At 42.7% G+C, this 17,449-nt stretch overlaps 1 protein-coding gene across 4 annotated transcripts in view; it reads left to right on the forward strand.

Annotated features, from left to right (window-relative positions):
- The window catches only part of mtbp (MDM2 binding protein), a 136,827-nt gene that overhangs the window by 53,360 nt on the left and 66,018 nt on the right, over nucleotides 1-17,449 (forward strand). For all 4 annotated transcript variants that reach the window (XM_060921733.1, XM_060921732.1, XM_060921734.1 and 1 more), the window contains exons 9-12: nucleotides 5,975-6,069; nucleotides 12,732-12,798; nucleotides 13,028-13,145; nucleotides 15,516-15,686. In XM_060921733.1, the coding sequence (XP_060777716.1) occupies nucleotides 5,975-6,069; nucleotides 12,732-12,798; nucleotides 13,028-13,145; nucleotides 15,516-15,686 (451 nt within the window). The remainder of the gene's footprint in view (nucleotides 1-5,974; nucleotides 6,070-12,731; nucleotides 12,799-13,027; nucleotides 13,146-15,515; nucleotides 15,687-17,449) is intronic.

Below are 17,449 nucleotides of genomic sequence, written 5' to 3' on the forward strand. Positions count from 1 at the left end.
GAGGAAAGAGCAGGCACGCTCGTGAATTTGGCTCAAGCAGTTCCGCAAATTACAGACAATGGCACTTGAGTCTGATGAAATCTGAAAGGAGAGCGTGTTCTTCCGTAATCTGATTTTCTTTGTGAAATAAACCTTCATTTCAATAAGTATAATAGTGTGAGATGGAGCTGGAGGTGGAACACAACAAGCTGTTTTTGCTATAATTCAGTTGTATTGTTTATGGCCTCTCTTTCCATGGTTGAATTTACACAGACCGAGGAGCCTGCAGTCGCTCTCGTGTATTTGGCTGAAGCATTTCCATTACTGACTACCATGAACTGGGATAGTTTTGCATTTCTGTTGGCCTAATAATGCAACATGGAGAGAGAGAGAGAGAGAAAATTCTGTTCTCCTAAAATTCAATCACCACTTTAATAAAAAGATCTGTACCACTGGTCATTCATGCAGTTACAATGGTGCTTGAAAGTTTGTGAGCCCTTTCGAATTTTCTATGTTTCTGCATCAAACAGCATCAGGTTTTCACACAAGTCCTAAAAGTAGAAGAGAACCCAGTTAAACAAATGAGACGAAAAATATTATACTTGGTCATTTATTTATTGAATTTTAGCCCATTCCTCCGTACAGAACAGCTTCAACTCTGGGATGTTGGTGGGTTTCCTCACATGAACTGCTTGCTTCAGGCCCTTCCACAACATTTCGATTGGATTAAGGTCAGGACTTTGACTTGGCCATTCCAAAACATTCACTTTGTTCTTCTTTAACCATTTTTTGGTAGAACGACTTGTGTGCTTATGGTCATTGTCTTGCTGCATGACCCACCTTCTCTTGAGATTCAGTTCATGGACAGATGTCCTGACATTTTCCTTTAGAATTCACTGGTATAATTCAGAATTCATTGTTCCATCAATGATGGCAAGCCATCCTGGCCCAGATGCAGCAAAACAGGCCCAAACCATGATACTACCACCACCATGTTTCACAGATGGGATAAGGTTCTTATGCTGGAATGCAGTGTTTTCCTTTCTCCAAACATAACGCTTCTCATTTAAACTAAAAAGTTCCATTTTGGTCTCATCCGTCCACAAAACATTTTTCCAATAGCCTTCTGGTTTGTCCACGCGATCTTTAGCAAACTGCAGATGAGCAGCAATGTTCTTTTTGGAGAGCAGTGGCTTTCTCCTTGCAACCCTGCCATGCACACCATTGTTCAGTGTTCTCCTGATGGGGTGGACTCATGAACATTAGCCAATGTGAGAGAGGCCTTCAGTTGCTTAGAAGTTACCCTGGGGTCCTTTGTGACCTCTCTGACTATTACACGCCTTGCTCTTGGAGTGATCTCTGTTGGTCGACCACTCCTGGGGAGGGTAACAATGGCCTTGAATTTCCTCCATTTGTACACAATCTGTCTGACTGTGGATTGGTGGAGTCCAAACTCCTTTTAGAGATGTTTTTTTTAACCTTTTCCAGCCTGATGAGCATCAGCAACGCTTTTTCTGAGGTCCTCAGAAATCTCCTTTGTTCGTGCCATGACACGCTTCCACAAACGTGTTGTGAAGATCAGACTTTGATAGATCCCTGTTCTTTAAATAAAACAGGGTGCCCACTCACACCTGATGGTCATCCCATTGATTGAAAACACCTGACTCTAATTTCACCTTCAAATGAACTGCTAATCCTAGAGGTTCACATACTTTTGCCACTCACAGATATGTAATATTGGATCATTTTCCTCAATAAATAAATGACCAAGTGTAGTAATTTTGTCTCATTTGTTTAACTGGGTTCTCTTTATCTACTTTTAGGACTTGTGTGAAAATCTGATGTTTTAGGTCATATTTATGCAGAAATATAGACAATTCTAAAGGGTTCACAAACTTTCAAGCACCACTGTATCTAATCAGCCAATCATATGGTAGCAGCACAGTGTATAAAATCATACAGATGCAGGTTGAGAGCTTCAGTTAATGTTTGCATTAAACAGAATGTGGGGGGAGGGGGATGTGATCTCAGTGACTTTGACCAGACCATGGTTATTGGTACCAGATGGCCTAGGTTGAATATTTCAGAAATTGCAGATTTCCTAAGATTTCTGTACAGGGTAGTCTCTAGAGTTTTCATTGAATGGCGCATAAAACAAAAAACATCCACTGAGCAGCAGTTGTGTAGCTGGAAACACCTTGTAGTGGAGAATGGAAGTGTTAGACTGGTTTGAGCTAACAGGAAGTCTCATGTAACTCAACAAAGCAGGAGAGCATCTCAGAACGCGTATGACGCATCAAACCTTGGCGTTTGTTCGGCGCCCTTTTCCACAGTGACTTTACAGAAGTGTTTCCATATCAGGTTCCTCTCCTGATCTCACTTAACCTTTTTTCCATCCATCCATTATCGGTAACCGCTTATCCTGTGCAGGGTCGCGGGCAAGCTGGAGCCTATCCCAGTTGACTACGGGCGAAAGGCGGGGTACACCCTGGACAAGTCGCCAGGTCATCACAGGGCTGACACATAGACACAGACAACCATTCACACTCACATTCACACCTACGGTCAATTTAGAGTCACCAGTTAACCTAACCTGCATGTCTTTGGACTGTGGGGGAAACCGGAGCACCCGGAGGAAACCCACGCGGACATGAGGAGAACATGCAAACTCTGCACAGAAAGGCCCTCGCCGGCCACTGGGCTCGAACCCGGACCTTCTTGCTGTTTAAAGGGGAACAGAGGGCAATATATAGAGTAAATAAAACACACATTAACGAACCTTATTCAAGACTTCATCTCATCTCATTATCTCTAGCCGCTTTATCCTTCTACAGGGTCTCAGGCAAGCTGGAGCCTATTCCAGCTGACTACGGGTGAAAGGCGGGGTACACCCTGGACAAGTCGCCAGGTCATCACAGGGCTGACACATAGACACAGACAACCATTCACACTCACATTCACACCTACGGTCAATTTAGAGTCACCAGTTAACCTAACCTGCATGTCTTTGGACTGTGGGGGAAACCGGAGCACCCGGAGGAAACCCACGCGGACACGGGGAGAACATGCAAACTCCGCACAGAAAGGCCCTCGCCGGCCATGGGGCTCGAACCTGGACCTTCTTGCTGTGAGGCGACAGCGCTAACCACTACACCACCGTGCCGCCCTTATTCAAGACTTACAAAAGTTTTTTGTTCTAAGGTTGGAAAGTTATAGTGTTTTGAAAGTAGCTCGAGCAAACTATTTCCACAGTTTGAACAGCCCGCCATGATATTAATTTTATCCAATCAAAATGCACGTTCATTTTCTCTGCGTAACACTCATGACGTATGTATGTGCCCAGTTGTGTTGGCTCATTGAGGTTGGGAATAGCACGTGTGAATCAGAAAGTAGGATGAATTGTAAGTGATCGGCTACACAATGCCACAGTGTGTTGCTTTCGGGTGTAGTAACAGGACTGATGGAAAGCATAACGATCCTCCAGACGTGTCTTTTGCGGGATCTCTTCGTATGATTCGACAGAGCTGTCGCTTTCACTTGATGCGCCCGATGCCATGATTACACGCTTCTCTCCTAGTGCAGTGGGTAGGGCTGACGTCACGGTCTTTTAAAAATGGCGACTCTTGTGCCGTTTAGCGTACCGACTATTATATTTACAATTACCAAGATATTTCGTTGTTTTCTAGTATATAAATTTGATAGAATACTTAAGAATACGTTACTTTGTCACATCAGCAACCGTATATATTATATTTGGTACCCCTTTAACTGTCTGGTTTCTGTGTAGCCTCAGGTTCCTTTTCTTGGCTGCCAGGAGTGGACCCTGTGCATGTTAACTGTGTGTGTATATTTGTAAATTGCATGGTGTCACATTATCGATTAACTGGATAATTGAATGAATGATCTGGCGTTGATGTGCAGCCAGGGAGCGTGTAAAGGTGTGGCAGTGTATCTTTTTGTTCCCCCCCCCTTTCAGAATTATGCATTTATCCAGTTATCCATGCTTGTGTTTCCTTCCAGAAATGCTGAGTAATGTTTGTTTTCTCACATTTTAAATCTGCTTATATTCACTTTTCCCTGCCTGCAGCCTGCATCAATTTTTGGATCTAAATGAGGGTTTATTGAGGGAGGAAAGCAATACTAGCTTATTAAACCCATCAAACTGCATGAATGTGTAGAGCCGAGTTGAGCGAGAGCTGGCACTTTGGGGTTCTTCAGCAGAACAGAGAGCATGCAGGAGGAGGACCAACTCTGAGTCGAGGGCCAGACACTGAAGCACATCAATCACTGTGTTTCTAGTTTCAGAACCTGCCACATACAGTATCGCTTTCTTTTGTCGACTAGTTTCATGTTGGTTATTTGAACCTGGTTTCCTCGGTCTTTGTTTTGTATGTTCTTCAGCTGCTGGAATTTCTCCCTCCATTTGCAATAAATCTTTACCTGTAAAAGCGCCAGGGGCGATTTCTCAGAGACAACAAGGGAAGCCGAGCTTCCCCTCAAATTCTCTCCCCAAACTGCGGCGTCTACGACGTTGAATTCTCATTAAAACAATAACTTGCATAACATAATGTATGCCCAAGATTGTATTTATGTTCATAACTATCCTGTAACTTATTTGAGTGATGTCTGACGAACTTGCAGTTCGCTGCGAGAATCACCTTTGCTGCCAGGCTGTAACCTTTCTTATTTCAATGGGCTCTATGGACCGGCAGCAGTGTTGCCAGATTGGGCGGTTTTAAGTGCATTTTGGCGGGTTTTGAACATATTTTGGGATGGAAAACGTCAGCAGTATCTGGCAACACTGACTGGCAGCCGGGTATCCGTTGCAGTCTACGAGACGGCTCTGAACAGCCAATTTCGGCTAGTTGTTATTGGTTAAAATCAACAAAATCGTCACTTCCAGGGAAGCCGGGCTTCTCTGGGACTAAACGAGACAGTGGGAGGGACAAGAAGCCGGGCTGATAAAGGATTATTGGAGGTAGTGTTTGAAAGACATGAGGAGGGCGGTACTTCGGCGAGGAACACGGAAGTATGATCAGTCAGTCCCTAGCGGATGTCGAGAAAGTGTAGTCGTGTGCCAAAGTGCTGTCCAACTTTCTTTTCATATAAACGGTTCTTCTCATTGATGTCTCTGTACATTACTCTGTAAATAAATGTAAATATTACTCGTTGTGCTCCGTTAACTTTCATCCATTCTATCAGTTTGATCATTCGCGAATTCACTCGTTTATTTCTTTTGTAGTTCAATCTGGTTGTAGGCTAGCTTGAGCCTTATTGGGATCTGCAGTGCTAGCTGCTAACAGAAATTGGTGAAGTCTCTGGAAAGCACAACCAGCTGGTATGACAGGGTCACAGACCATTTTCTGGAAAAGGAGCGGAGGGCAGAATTTGTGTATAAATAGTGTTCATGTTCATGAATCTGAAGTGTGTATATTGTTCAGTAATGTTAAGAGAATGGTGGGCTCTGTGTTATAGGTTATACCTGGGTATAATATTCAAGGTTCTGTGTGTTGCATAGCCTACCTGGTTATGAATTTCCAGACTGTGTTGCAGAAGATGTTCAAGGATGTGTTGCACAGCTGGGTGTTGTGTTAAAGACTCTGTGTTGCATATCAGGGTATGATGTTCAAGGCTCTTCGTTGAATAGCCAGTGATTTTTGGATGTTTGATATTTTTGATTAAGGATATGAGGCACTAGCCTGGCAAGCCAGACTATAACATGAAATGTACAAGCAAAAATACTTTCTGCCACTAGGTAGGGTTGTCTAGTTCACTATGCTAATGGGGCACACCTTTCTATGCTTTGATATCCGGCCTACAGGTTTTACGATGAATGCGTAAAATGGGCTTCCCCGTTTTAAAAACCAGCAGCCGCCACTGAAAAGCGCACACCCCTGCATTAATAAGCAATCCAATACTTATTATTTTCTAAAGATAAAATTACACTGGTCATGGTGGTGATCCTAATACTGGTGCTACCTTGTCTCCCACACAGGTTTTTCACTATTACCAGCCAGTGCTGGAGCTCATCCAGTTGGTCCGAGTCGCAGATCTCCCAGTGATTCTTCTTTCCACCACTGAGTTTGAGCTGTATCCTTTCTCAACTTTGTCATCTCTTCTTGAAAAACACGTTGTGCATCTAGATTTTATTTTATTTTTTAACTGCTTTTAATGTTGATGCTATGAGGCTGTATACAGTGCTGAGCGTAAATGAGTGCACCCCCTTTGAAAAGTAACATTTTAAACAAGATCTCAATGAACACAAACAATTTCCAAAATGTTGAAAAGTTTAATATAACATCTGTTTAACTTGTAACGTGAAAGTAAGGTTAATAATATAACCTTGGATTACACATTTTTCAGTTTTACTCAAATTAGGGTGGTGCAAAAATGAGTACACCCCACTGAAAGTCTCTGGAGCAAAGCTTAATTGTAGACTACAAATGTCTAATTTAACAAGAATACAATCACAGGGGAGTCTAATTAGTCATTACACAGGTGTCCAGCAGACAGTTGACTATAAAAGGGAAAAGAAAAAGAAAACCCCTCCCTATTTCATGCTGTCAGCAACGGCACCACATGGAAGAGAAATGACACGAGACCTGAGAAAGAAAATAATTTCTTTCCACCGCAAAGGTGAAGGCTACAAGAAGATCAGCAAAGCTTTACTTATCAGTCAGAATACTGTAGGAAAGTGGTACAAAAATTTAAGAAAGATGGAACTGCAACCATCTCACAGAGACGTCCAGGTCGTCCACGGAAGTTAACACCTCGACAGGAGCGTCTTCTGATGAGAAGGGTTGAAGAAAATCAGCATGCAAGTTCACTGCAGTTATCTAAAGAAGTAGAAAGCCAAACTGGGGTGACTATTTCCCGTGACACAATACAGCGTACACTGCAGAGGAATGGCATGCATGGATGCTGTCCACGAAAGAAGCCTCTCCTAAAGCCCAGGCACAAAAAGCCCGCCTAGAGTTTGCCAGGGCCCATGCTGACAAAGATGAAGACTACTGGGGCTCTATACTCTGGAGTGATGAGACCAAGATAAATGTTTTTGGAACTGATGGCTTCAAAACTGTATGGTGTCGCAAAGGTGAGGAATACAAAGAAAACTGCATGGTGCCTACAGTGAAACATGGTGGTGGCAGTGTCCTTATGTGGGGCTGCATGAGTGCTGCTGGTGTCGGGGAGCTGCATTTCACTGATGGCATCATGAATTCACAGACCTATTGCTCGATACTGAAAGAGAAGATGCTACCATCACTCCGTGCCCTTGGTCGTCGTGCACTTTTCCAACATGACAATGATCCTAAACACACATCTAAGGCCACTGTTGGATTTCTGAAGAAGAACAGGGTGAAAGTGATTACGTGGCCAAGTATGTCTCCTGATCTGAACCCAATCGAACACCTATGGGGAATTCTGAAGAGACAAGTTGAGCATCACTCTCCATCCAGCATCCAGCCACTAAAAGAGGTCATTGTTGAAGAATGGAAAAAGATTGATGTTGCAAAATGTCGCCAACTTGTTCATTCCATGCCTAGAAGACTTGGTGCTGTCATTAAAAATCATGGAGGCCATACAAAGTACTAGATGTAGTAGTTTTTGTTGTGGGGTGTACTCATTTTTGCACCACCCTAATTTGAGTAAAACTGAAAAAATGTGTAATCTAAGTTATATTATTAACCTTACTTTCCCGTTATAAGTTAAACAGATGTTATATTAAACTTTTCAACATTTTGGAAATTGTGTTCATTGAGATCTTGTTTAAAATGTTACTTTTCAAAGGGGGTGTACTTATTTACGCTGAGCACTGTATAATAGCATGGGTGAGTTTTAAATCAAACATCTGATTTTTGTTTAAAAGTAGACGGCCTTTCGATTTCATAAACTCAGTGAAATTTAGTTCCTCCTGAAATTGTCATTGTGATGTGTTTATTTCTGTAATATCTTAAACAACGCAGGCCATTCTGTGGCTGGGAAGTTATTTAATTTGACGGGATACCAGAGCAAATAATGTGCTTGAAATCGCTCGCTTCAAGCAGACAGAGCAAGTCCGTGTGCGCACACAGGTTTACCTTTGACCGTGCACTGACCATTCCATCATTCTGTCGCTAAACGAACAGCTGATCACACCGAGGTGCTCGCTGACCGCCGATATTTATTAGTTTGGTCCTGCGTTTCCTTTCCTTCGCAACATAACATCTTTTCTTGTCGCTTTCCGTTACTGTAGTCGGTCTTTCACGTTTCATTCGCGTCCTCCATTTTTCTCTCCCGTTTCAAATTTGTATCCCACAATGCCTTGCACGAACGGAAAGCCCACCATGTGATGCATGATCTTGAATTGGGTCATGGTGAAGCAGAGAATTTAGGGCCACATGGCTCTAAATTCGTTAATAGTTCTATTAAAAAAAACTAATAAAATTGGAAGTGTGTGATTTTGAATTCAGTAGCTTTCAGTCCACTAAACAGAAGTAACTGGGTGTCAGGGGAAAATTATTTTTATGACCTACACTTGAAAAATCTGAAAGGGCAGTACAGCTTTAAAGGTAGACTGCCTTTCAGATTTTAAGTGTAGGTCATAAAAATAATTTTCCCTGCCACCCAGTTACTTTTGTTTAATGGACCGAAAGCTACTGAATTCAAATCACACACTTCCAATTTTATTTATTTATTTTTTTTAAATAGAACAATTAAAGGTGCCCTTCCACCAAAAACGTTTAATACTGGCTCTTTTTGAAATACCATAGTTCACTCCGAGTTGCATATGCATGCTGCATGTGAAAATGTACGAGGGGCGTTCAATAAGTAATGCCCCTGACCCACTTCCCATAGCAGTAGAGCAACGAAACTTGGCACAGTTATTAGTCTTTCTCTACATAGGAACCACCCAGAGTTATGCATTTCTCCCATCGTTTGATGCAGCTCTGGAGACCGTTTTTGTAGAACACCCCAGGTTGGTCCTCCAACCACGACGTGACTTCAGAAATCAAGGCTGCATCATCTGGGAAACGCTTTCCTTTCAAAAACAACTTCATGGCTGGGAAGAGGTGAAAGTCAGAGGGTGCAAGGTCAGGAGAGTAGGGAGGATGGGGGAGGATTTCATAGCCACACTCCTGTGCTTCTGATCTGGCGACAAGCGAGTTGTGGACCGGAGCGTTGTCCTGCAGGAGGAGGATACCTTTGCTGATCTTGCCCCGCCTCTTGATTTTGATAGCTTCTCTTAATTTCCTTAAAAGTGAAGCATAATAGGCTCCTGTAATTGTGGTACCCTTTGCCAGGAAATCTGTCATCACTACTCCGTCCTGGTCCCAGAAGACTGTGAGCATGACCTTGCCAGCGGAGGGCTGCACCCTTGCCTTCTTTGGAGGTGGTGAGTCCAAGTGCTTCCACTGCATTGACTGGGCTTTGGTCTCTGGATCATAGTGATGGACCCAGGTTTCATCCTGTGTAATCAGTCTTTTGAAAAACTTTGACTCATCTTCTTGGCACATCTCCAAATTCATCCTCGAGCACTCGACGCGTTCTTGCTTCTGGAAAGGTGTGAGCAACCTGGGAATCCATCTGGCAGACACCTTATGCATATGCAAATGGTCATGAATGATAGTTTCCACAGACCCTGTACTAATCTTGACCTCTTGGGCTATTTGGCGAATAGTAATGCGCCGATCTTCCAAAATGGCAGCCTCAACTTGACGGACAGATGGCTCATCAATGGCAGAAGGGGGGCGGCCAGGTCTGGGAGTTGTTTCCACAGACTTCCGGCCATGTTTGAATTTGCGATGCCAGCGTTTTAGATGGGGCATTATCACCATAAGTTTCTTTCATTTCATCAAAAGTCTCCTGTGGTGTGCGTCCTTTCAAATACAAAAACCGGATCACTGCGCGACACTCAACAGGCTCCATTTCACACCTGACTCAGTTCAAACACGTGTAAATCAGAAACCACAATTAGTTCAGAGCTGTAATTTGCCACATAATCTATAGAGAGATAAATCATTGCACATGCCAAATTTCAGCTAGATCAGGCAACTGGAAGTGGGTCGGGGCATTACTTATTGAACGCCCCTCGTAATTCTACTCCCATTCCCTGTATTAGCTTATGAAAGAAAATGGTCGGAAAAACGAGCGAATCTGAAAAAGCCATACGAACTTGCGTCACTTCGAAAATCAGTATTCATGGCCTCGCTCACCTTGGCTTGTGACCGCCCACGGGAAGAAAGTTCGGATTTAAGCGCGAGGAGAGATAGCAGAGCCCATCTCGTCAGTAGCTAACGAAGAGGACCGAACAGCAAGCTGAAAACATGGCTGAACAAGTTCGTGCCTGTGTTATTTGTGGCAGTAAGACGTCAACGTTGCATTTCGTGCCCAAGATAGAAGAGGTGAAGAAGAAATGGTTGGAATTTATCTTTGGAACACCACCAGTGAAGTGTAATGCGACGTTAGTACTGTGTTCTGATCATTTCAACCACAGTGACTTTTCAAACTTCGGTGCCTTCAGTAGTGGTTTTGCTTCGAGGTTGTTTTTAATCCCTGGATCTGTGGCGTCAAGACGATTGACCACCGGCTCACAAGCTGTAAGTAAAACGTGAACTTTTTGTTCGAAGGTTTTTGTTTCAAAATAGCATGTTCATATTCTCCACGTTAGCATGCATGACATGGTCACAAGCTAGGCAGGGACGAGAGTTTTCCGCTTTTTCTGAGTAAAAAAACCGACCTTTTCATATTATGCCAAATCCGTTGAGAATTTTTTTTTTTTATTAATTTCGGGGGGTTGGGGTATGTTCCTTCATTCTGTTCAAACTTTATTAACTCCAACGATGTTTACACATTATTTGTAAGTCGCCATCTTTAGTCTCGTTTAAATCTCGTTGAATGTGATGTAAAATTTGTGTTGTCTACATTGTTATTGGTCAAAACATCGATGTCGAGACCATAATAGCCAATCAAAACAGTTTTTACAAAGACACCCACCATCTGCTTGTTCTGACCCACTGGAGGTAGCGTCACAGTGCTGTTAGCCAATCAGAGGTAACACGTTTACATGTCATGAATATTAATGAGTAAGAGCTGAAATCCTGTCGTTCTCCCGCCACCCACTCCTCCACCAAACTAGAACAGCTGAAACAGGAGAACCACAGTAGAGGTCTGCGCGGGACAGAATTTTCAGTCCCGCTCCCGCATTGTGCAGTCCCGCCCGCTCCTGCAAAGAATTATGATTTTCAGTCCTGCTCCCGCCCACGCCTGCCATATTTTGTCCCGCTCCCGCCCGCAAATCCCGCATGATGCAGACGTTCGCATTATTGCTCATGAAAGTTCTTGTCATTGGCTTGGGGAATTAAACATGCTGAGCTTAGCTGAGCTCTCCACTGACCGATCCTTCACCTAGCGCATGTAGCGAGGGTGCGCGTTGCCAGGCGGCATGCGCAGCTCAGGCTTTACCCACTGTGAGCTTCACTAGAGGAGCTCTGCTCTTCTGCCATGATCGGAGATCTCAAACACGGAAGAGCGGAAAGGAATCGGAAACGTACGCGAGGTTAGACCACATCCGCAAATTTAGGCATCTTAAAATGTTTTTATTAATGCCAAATAAAATATCCAGCACAAATTATATATGATAGACATAAATTAATAATTTATAAATTTTATTTTAAACACGTTTTTAGTTAGCGGGACTGTAGCTTATCACCTCTCCCGCATTGTGCACTCCCCCTCGCACCCGCAATGAGCTTTCAAAATTTGTCCCGCGCCGCACTGCTTTGCGTCGGGTCCCGCGGGACTCCCGTGGGAGTGCAGGGCTCTACCACAGCATTTTTTTCACCAAAACCGGCTCACAGGGCATTCATTCATACTAGAGACCACCGCACAATTAATGAAAAAACGATGCAATGAGACCTTTAATAAATTTAGGGCCACGTGGACATATTTTTTCCTGCTTCACCATGACCCAATTCAAGATACTACGTCCTGCATCACGTGGTGGGCTTTCCCCGTTCGCGCAAGGCATTGTGGGATACAAATTTGAAACAGGAGAGAAAAACGGAGGACACAAATGAAACGTGAAAGACCGACTACGGTCACAGAGAGTGAGGAGAAAAGACGTTATGCTGCGAAGGAAAGGAAACGCAGGACCAAACTAATAAATATCGGCGGTCAGCGAGCACCTCGGTGTGATCAGCTGTCCGTTTAGCGACAGAATGATGTAACGATCAGTGCACGGTCAAAGGTAAACCTGCGCATGCGCACACGGACTTGCTCTGTCTGCTCGACTGCGTGAAGCGAGCGATTCCACGCACGTTATTTGCTTTAATCCCCTCAAATTAAATAACTTCCCAGCCACAGAATGGCCTGATATTTTGTGAGATGTTACAGAAATAAACGTGCATCACATCGATCAAATTGCAGATGGAGTTAAATTTCACTGATTTTTTATGAAATTGAAAGGCCGTCTCACTTTAAGCCAAAACGTCTATTGGACATGGCTAAAAACTCTCAATGTCGCACCAGGTAATTTTTCTTCAAAAAGAAATGTTTCATCTCTGAACTGACCTTGACTAATTTGTAGAAAAAAAAAACAACAAAAACACACACACACACACCATGAGCAATCCTGATAGTTTTATTTCTGTAGCCGTTTTTAATAAAATGCCTCTTCTCTGACAGCCAGTCCTTGTCCAGATACAGCATTTCCGTCTTTTTGTGTCCGAGCATTGCGATATTCTGTCAGCATTTATCTTGACTCGTACATCCAGTGCATTATCCAGCAAATCCAACAAAGCCAAGCTTCTGTTAGATCAGCTCCAAGCTCTGCGTGGAGAGGTAACTCTCACAAATATATATATATATACACACACACACACACACACACACACACACACACAGCCTTTTTTTTTTTTTTTTTTCTTTTCATCCAGCTTTTTGTTCTGCATTATAAAATGTACCAGAGTATGGCAAAGTTTTGCTTTTTCTGCCACGATCTCTAAAGACCATAGTGACATGCTGGAGATTTTGTGTGTGTGTATTAGCAAGTTCTTTGTTTCTGTGGCAGGTTGGTGCTCTATTCTCTCTCTCCTGTGTGGTGAGCGTTGAAGCCTTTCCTCCAGCCTCCCAGCTCAGTGCCTCCAAATGGAGGGATTTTGTGGCCAAGTGCCCGAAAGCCTTTTCTGGTACAAACGTCGTGCTTCACTTGAAAAGAAACATGTTACTAAACAATGCTTAAAGGAGAACTGAAGTCATTTTTAAACTTGCTTTATTTCTTAATTAACGTGTTCTTCAATTACGTTTTCGGTTTTAGTAACCTTATATCGTGACTCGTATTGGCAATTAAATAGTATACTTATCGGCCTATTCGGTTTTTAGCCGTGTTGAATTCAGTCCGTTTGGTCCACGGCAGGCGTCGCTTATCCGCGCGATCTTCACGAGACTTCGAAACGTGAAGCGTCAGCCAGGTGTCAGTGCCGCCATTTTGAAAACTGTTTTCCAAACGAAGTATTGAGGTTTTTCACCCACGTGACCAAGTCATGTGAGGCTGCCATTTTGGACGTCACAGCTCGAATCAGTTTGAATGCGAAGAAGGCGAAAAACATAAAAGAAAAAGGAGCGAGATGCAGAAAACACCTTCACTATCCAGCGACGTAGGGCATTTACAGGGCGAGCAGAGGGAGAGGTATTTGCAAAAATTGAGGTTAGCAGGCTTAGAGAACAACGTTTACCTGCTTCCACCAGGATTGTTCACTGACGTACGGAAGTACACGAAGCCCTCGTCTTTACCTGACTTCGGCCCACATGATCTGTATACCTATGTCGTTAAAAACCCATCGCCATACACAGGTATTGATCTGAAAGCGTATACGAGTTTGGATGCCTACAAATATTTTGTGTCAGGCTGGGTAACATGCCTACATCAGTGGGTCGTCCCTGGAGCCGGTGGTCGCCATCTTATTACAGCTAAGGTTTGTTCACATTTTCATTTACTTTCGGTCCTCAGGATAAACAAAATGTTATTAAATGTCACTGAAATAACTTCTTAGTCTGTTGAGACATGGCCCGTTATAAATTTGCTGTTACCAGGCAATGACCAAGAACTGTATTATTAAGGTCGGTGTCTGTGTTGTAGCAGTGTACTAGCAGCTAGCTGTTAGCACTAGCTAATGTCAACAACATAGTAGCTAGTATGTTACTGTAGCAATGTTTACGTTCAGTCATTTGGATGACTGTTAAAACCTTTCAGTCTCAAGTTTTTCCTTTACTGGATTTACTAGTTTACTGTAATTATGATCCGGCAGCTATTTATACTGGATCCGGTGTAAATAGCTGTCGGAGCCGACGTCCGAGCTTGCCGGAGCTAGCACGCTCGGGCAGGCTGGGAGCTAGCGCGCTCGGGCAGGCTGGGACGTCGGCTCCGGCAGCTATTTACACTGGATCCGGTGTAAATAGCTGCCGGATCATAATTACAGTAAACTAGTAAATCCAGTAAAGGAAAAACTTGAGACTGAAAGGTTTTAACAGTCATCCAAATGACTGAACGTAAACATTGCTACAGTAACATACTAGCTACTGTTGTTAACATTAGCTAGCTTGACCTTCAAAATGGCGGACACCGGGGCGTCACGTGACCCTGCGACGTCAGGTGAAAAACCTCAATTGCACAAAAACGAGTTTAAATGACTATTACTGCTGACTTTTTTTCAAACTTTCCTGATTGCTATCAAAACAAACAAAACTTCCGGCTTGATTACGTCAGCATTCGAAAGAGGGCGCGCGCGTCTTTTGACAACGTTGGCAGAAGTCAGTGACTTTGATTTCCGCTGTACGTTTTACTTCCGTCCTATGATATCTCGCACAGGTCTCGGCGAATCTTGTTTACGGTCATTGCTTTGACATATTACAGAGCGTATTTCAAACATTCAGTACTTACTATAGCAGCGACAAAATAGCTTTCAAAAACGCATTCCGATATTTAATAAAATGAGAAATAGAATTATGATAAATTTGCCTTCAGTTCTCCTTTAATACACACATTCTTATCTTGCACCTTGCACATTCGCAATGGTTAAATATGGACTTTAATAGTTGACGGCGTCCAGACTGAAAGCATTCAGCGTGTAATATGTAGCTGAGTGAGGATACAGCAGCTCTTTTCCTGAGTTATCAATTTTCTGCAGTCTGAAGAGCTTTTTTTTTTTTTTTTTTTTTTTTTTTAAAATATATAAACAGAAATGAACCAGAAGAGATCATCAGTCAGAGAGCTGGCATGGTTGCGTACATGCAACCATAAATTATATTCCATTAACTCTCACCCCCAACTGCCTAATCACAATAGTGCTTACTGTCGATCTCCTGCTGGTTGTAATTGAATGCAGAGTGAAGCTGTGATTTGAATCTCGACAGTATCACAAAATGCTGCGATTTTCTAGATTACTGAAAAAAAAAAGTTTATATATCCCAGCAGTAATTAATGTTGATCAAGCAACATGGTGAATCTGAATGAAAAACTTCTGGACAGTCTGTTTCTGATAAACGCTCCTCTCTCTCAGCTCCTGACGTCAAGGTGAAAGGAGAGAAAGGCCACTATCTTCTCTTGGTTCAGGGAGCAGAGGCTGGCGGCTGCAAAGCACGACTGATCCACTCCGCCAATCAGATTAACGGTGCTGTTGCTCTGGCAACAATCAGCGGCCTTGTACAGGAAAAAGTTTCACTATCCTCAGGTAAGATCGTCTGTCTGCCTGTTTTACGCATGGCTGAACATGCCGTCCCGTCACCGTGTAATCACATCATCAGCAAAAATTAAACCTGAATGTTGATCATAAACAACCCATATTGTCAATCGATACATGCCTTCACCAGACTCGTATGAGCACTCTTTGCATCCATGGTGAGCAGAAAAGCATCTCAGAACATCGCCTGGTCTTTTTCCAGTCATAAACTGTCCAGTGTTGGTGATTTCTGTGCACACTGTAGCCTCAGATTCCTGTTTTTGGCTGCCAGGAGAGGAATCCATTGTGATCATCTGCTGTTGGAGCTCGAGATGGCACTGATCCGATACCCAGTATCGGGCCAATAGTGATTTAGGTAATGGGGAAACCGTGTTGGAAATCGGATCCGAATTGGATTTGAAAAAGAAACTTTTGGCACTGGGAAGGTTTGCGTTAGGGCTGAACGATTTTAAGAAAAAATTGAATTGCGATTTTTCTGGCAGATATTGCGATTTCGATTTCAACCACGATTTTTTTTTTCTTTAAATCGAGTTTCAGTGCAAATTAATTAATACAATGAATTCCATAAAGCTAATGCAAGAATGAAAACTGAGGTCAACAGATTTCAAATGTAGGCCTGTTTATTAACATTGAGTGCCTGAGGAACAAGTTATAATAGCTTAAAATAAAAAGAGAGCCATCTTTCTTAAGTAAACTTTTGCTTCTTTTACTTTTCCCATCTACAACATATCAGACATAAAAAAAAAAGGTTGATCAATGGCTCAGCAGCATCAAAATATTGCACTTTTGTAAAAGAATGTACATAAGCATTATAAATTATAACTAGAGCCAACAATTCCCCTGTGGGAAATAAGAGTGATGCAGTCGCTATTGCAGGGCCCCTCCCTCCTGTGTGTGAGAGAGAGAGAGCAGCCCCTCCCCCACCCGCGGAGACAGAGAAAGCGCAGTTTCTCCTCACAGTGCTCCCTCCAAACAACGGTGATTTATACGAAAACGGAAGGAGATATTCACAAAATCCTTTCACACTGAGTGCCACAAGGCTTTCCTGAACGTAATTTTTTTGTCTGTAGTGTAAAAAATGAGGACAATTTATTGACGAAACAAAACATGGATCAGTTTAGGAGCACTGAGAAAAAACGCGGCTTTGACGATCCCAAAATCGTGTTGTCTGAGATCGCGATTTTCGGTCGAAAACGATAGATCGTTCAGCCCTAGTTTGTGTAAAATAAAAAAGCCTTGCCTGATTTGTTTTATTATCCTTCTATATTATCCTTTTAGTATATTTATGATGTTTACAATTAGCCTGGCAAGCCAGACTAAATGTGAATATTTAGTCTGGTCTCGGTCGTAGACATTTCCGAAGGGTGTGGGAGGAACAACCCGCTGTCTTTCAAACTGTCTCTGTGCGTATAGGCCAACGCTCTGACCAATCAGCGCAACAGTGACTGTGACGTAGTCAGAGCGACAGAAAGCAGTGGGGGAGACCTTGAAATAAATAATTTTTCAAAATGCGTATTAATTAATAAACAGGTTCTAGATATTAAGAAGTTGGGAGATAATGACCACAAGTTTGGAGTCTGTACCACATACTTAACGTACACTTTTTTTTTTTTTTTTTTCCAAGTGTTTTTCAAGGGTTTGCTTAAACTGTTTGAGAGTTTTTATTTAGTGGTGTTTGGTGAAATAATTTCCCTTAAATTTAAAATAACCTTAAAATAAGAAACAATCAAAAAGTAATGTTTCAAAGCTGTTTA

This window comes from Neoarius graeffei, chromosome 5 (assembly GCF_027579695.1).
Source record: "Neoarius graeffei isolate fNeoGra1 chromosome 5, fNeoGra1.pri, whole genome shotgun sequence".
Classification (NCBI taxonomy): Eukaryota; Metazoa; Chordata; class Actinopteri; order Siluriformes; family Ariidae; genus Neoarius; species Neoarius graeffei.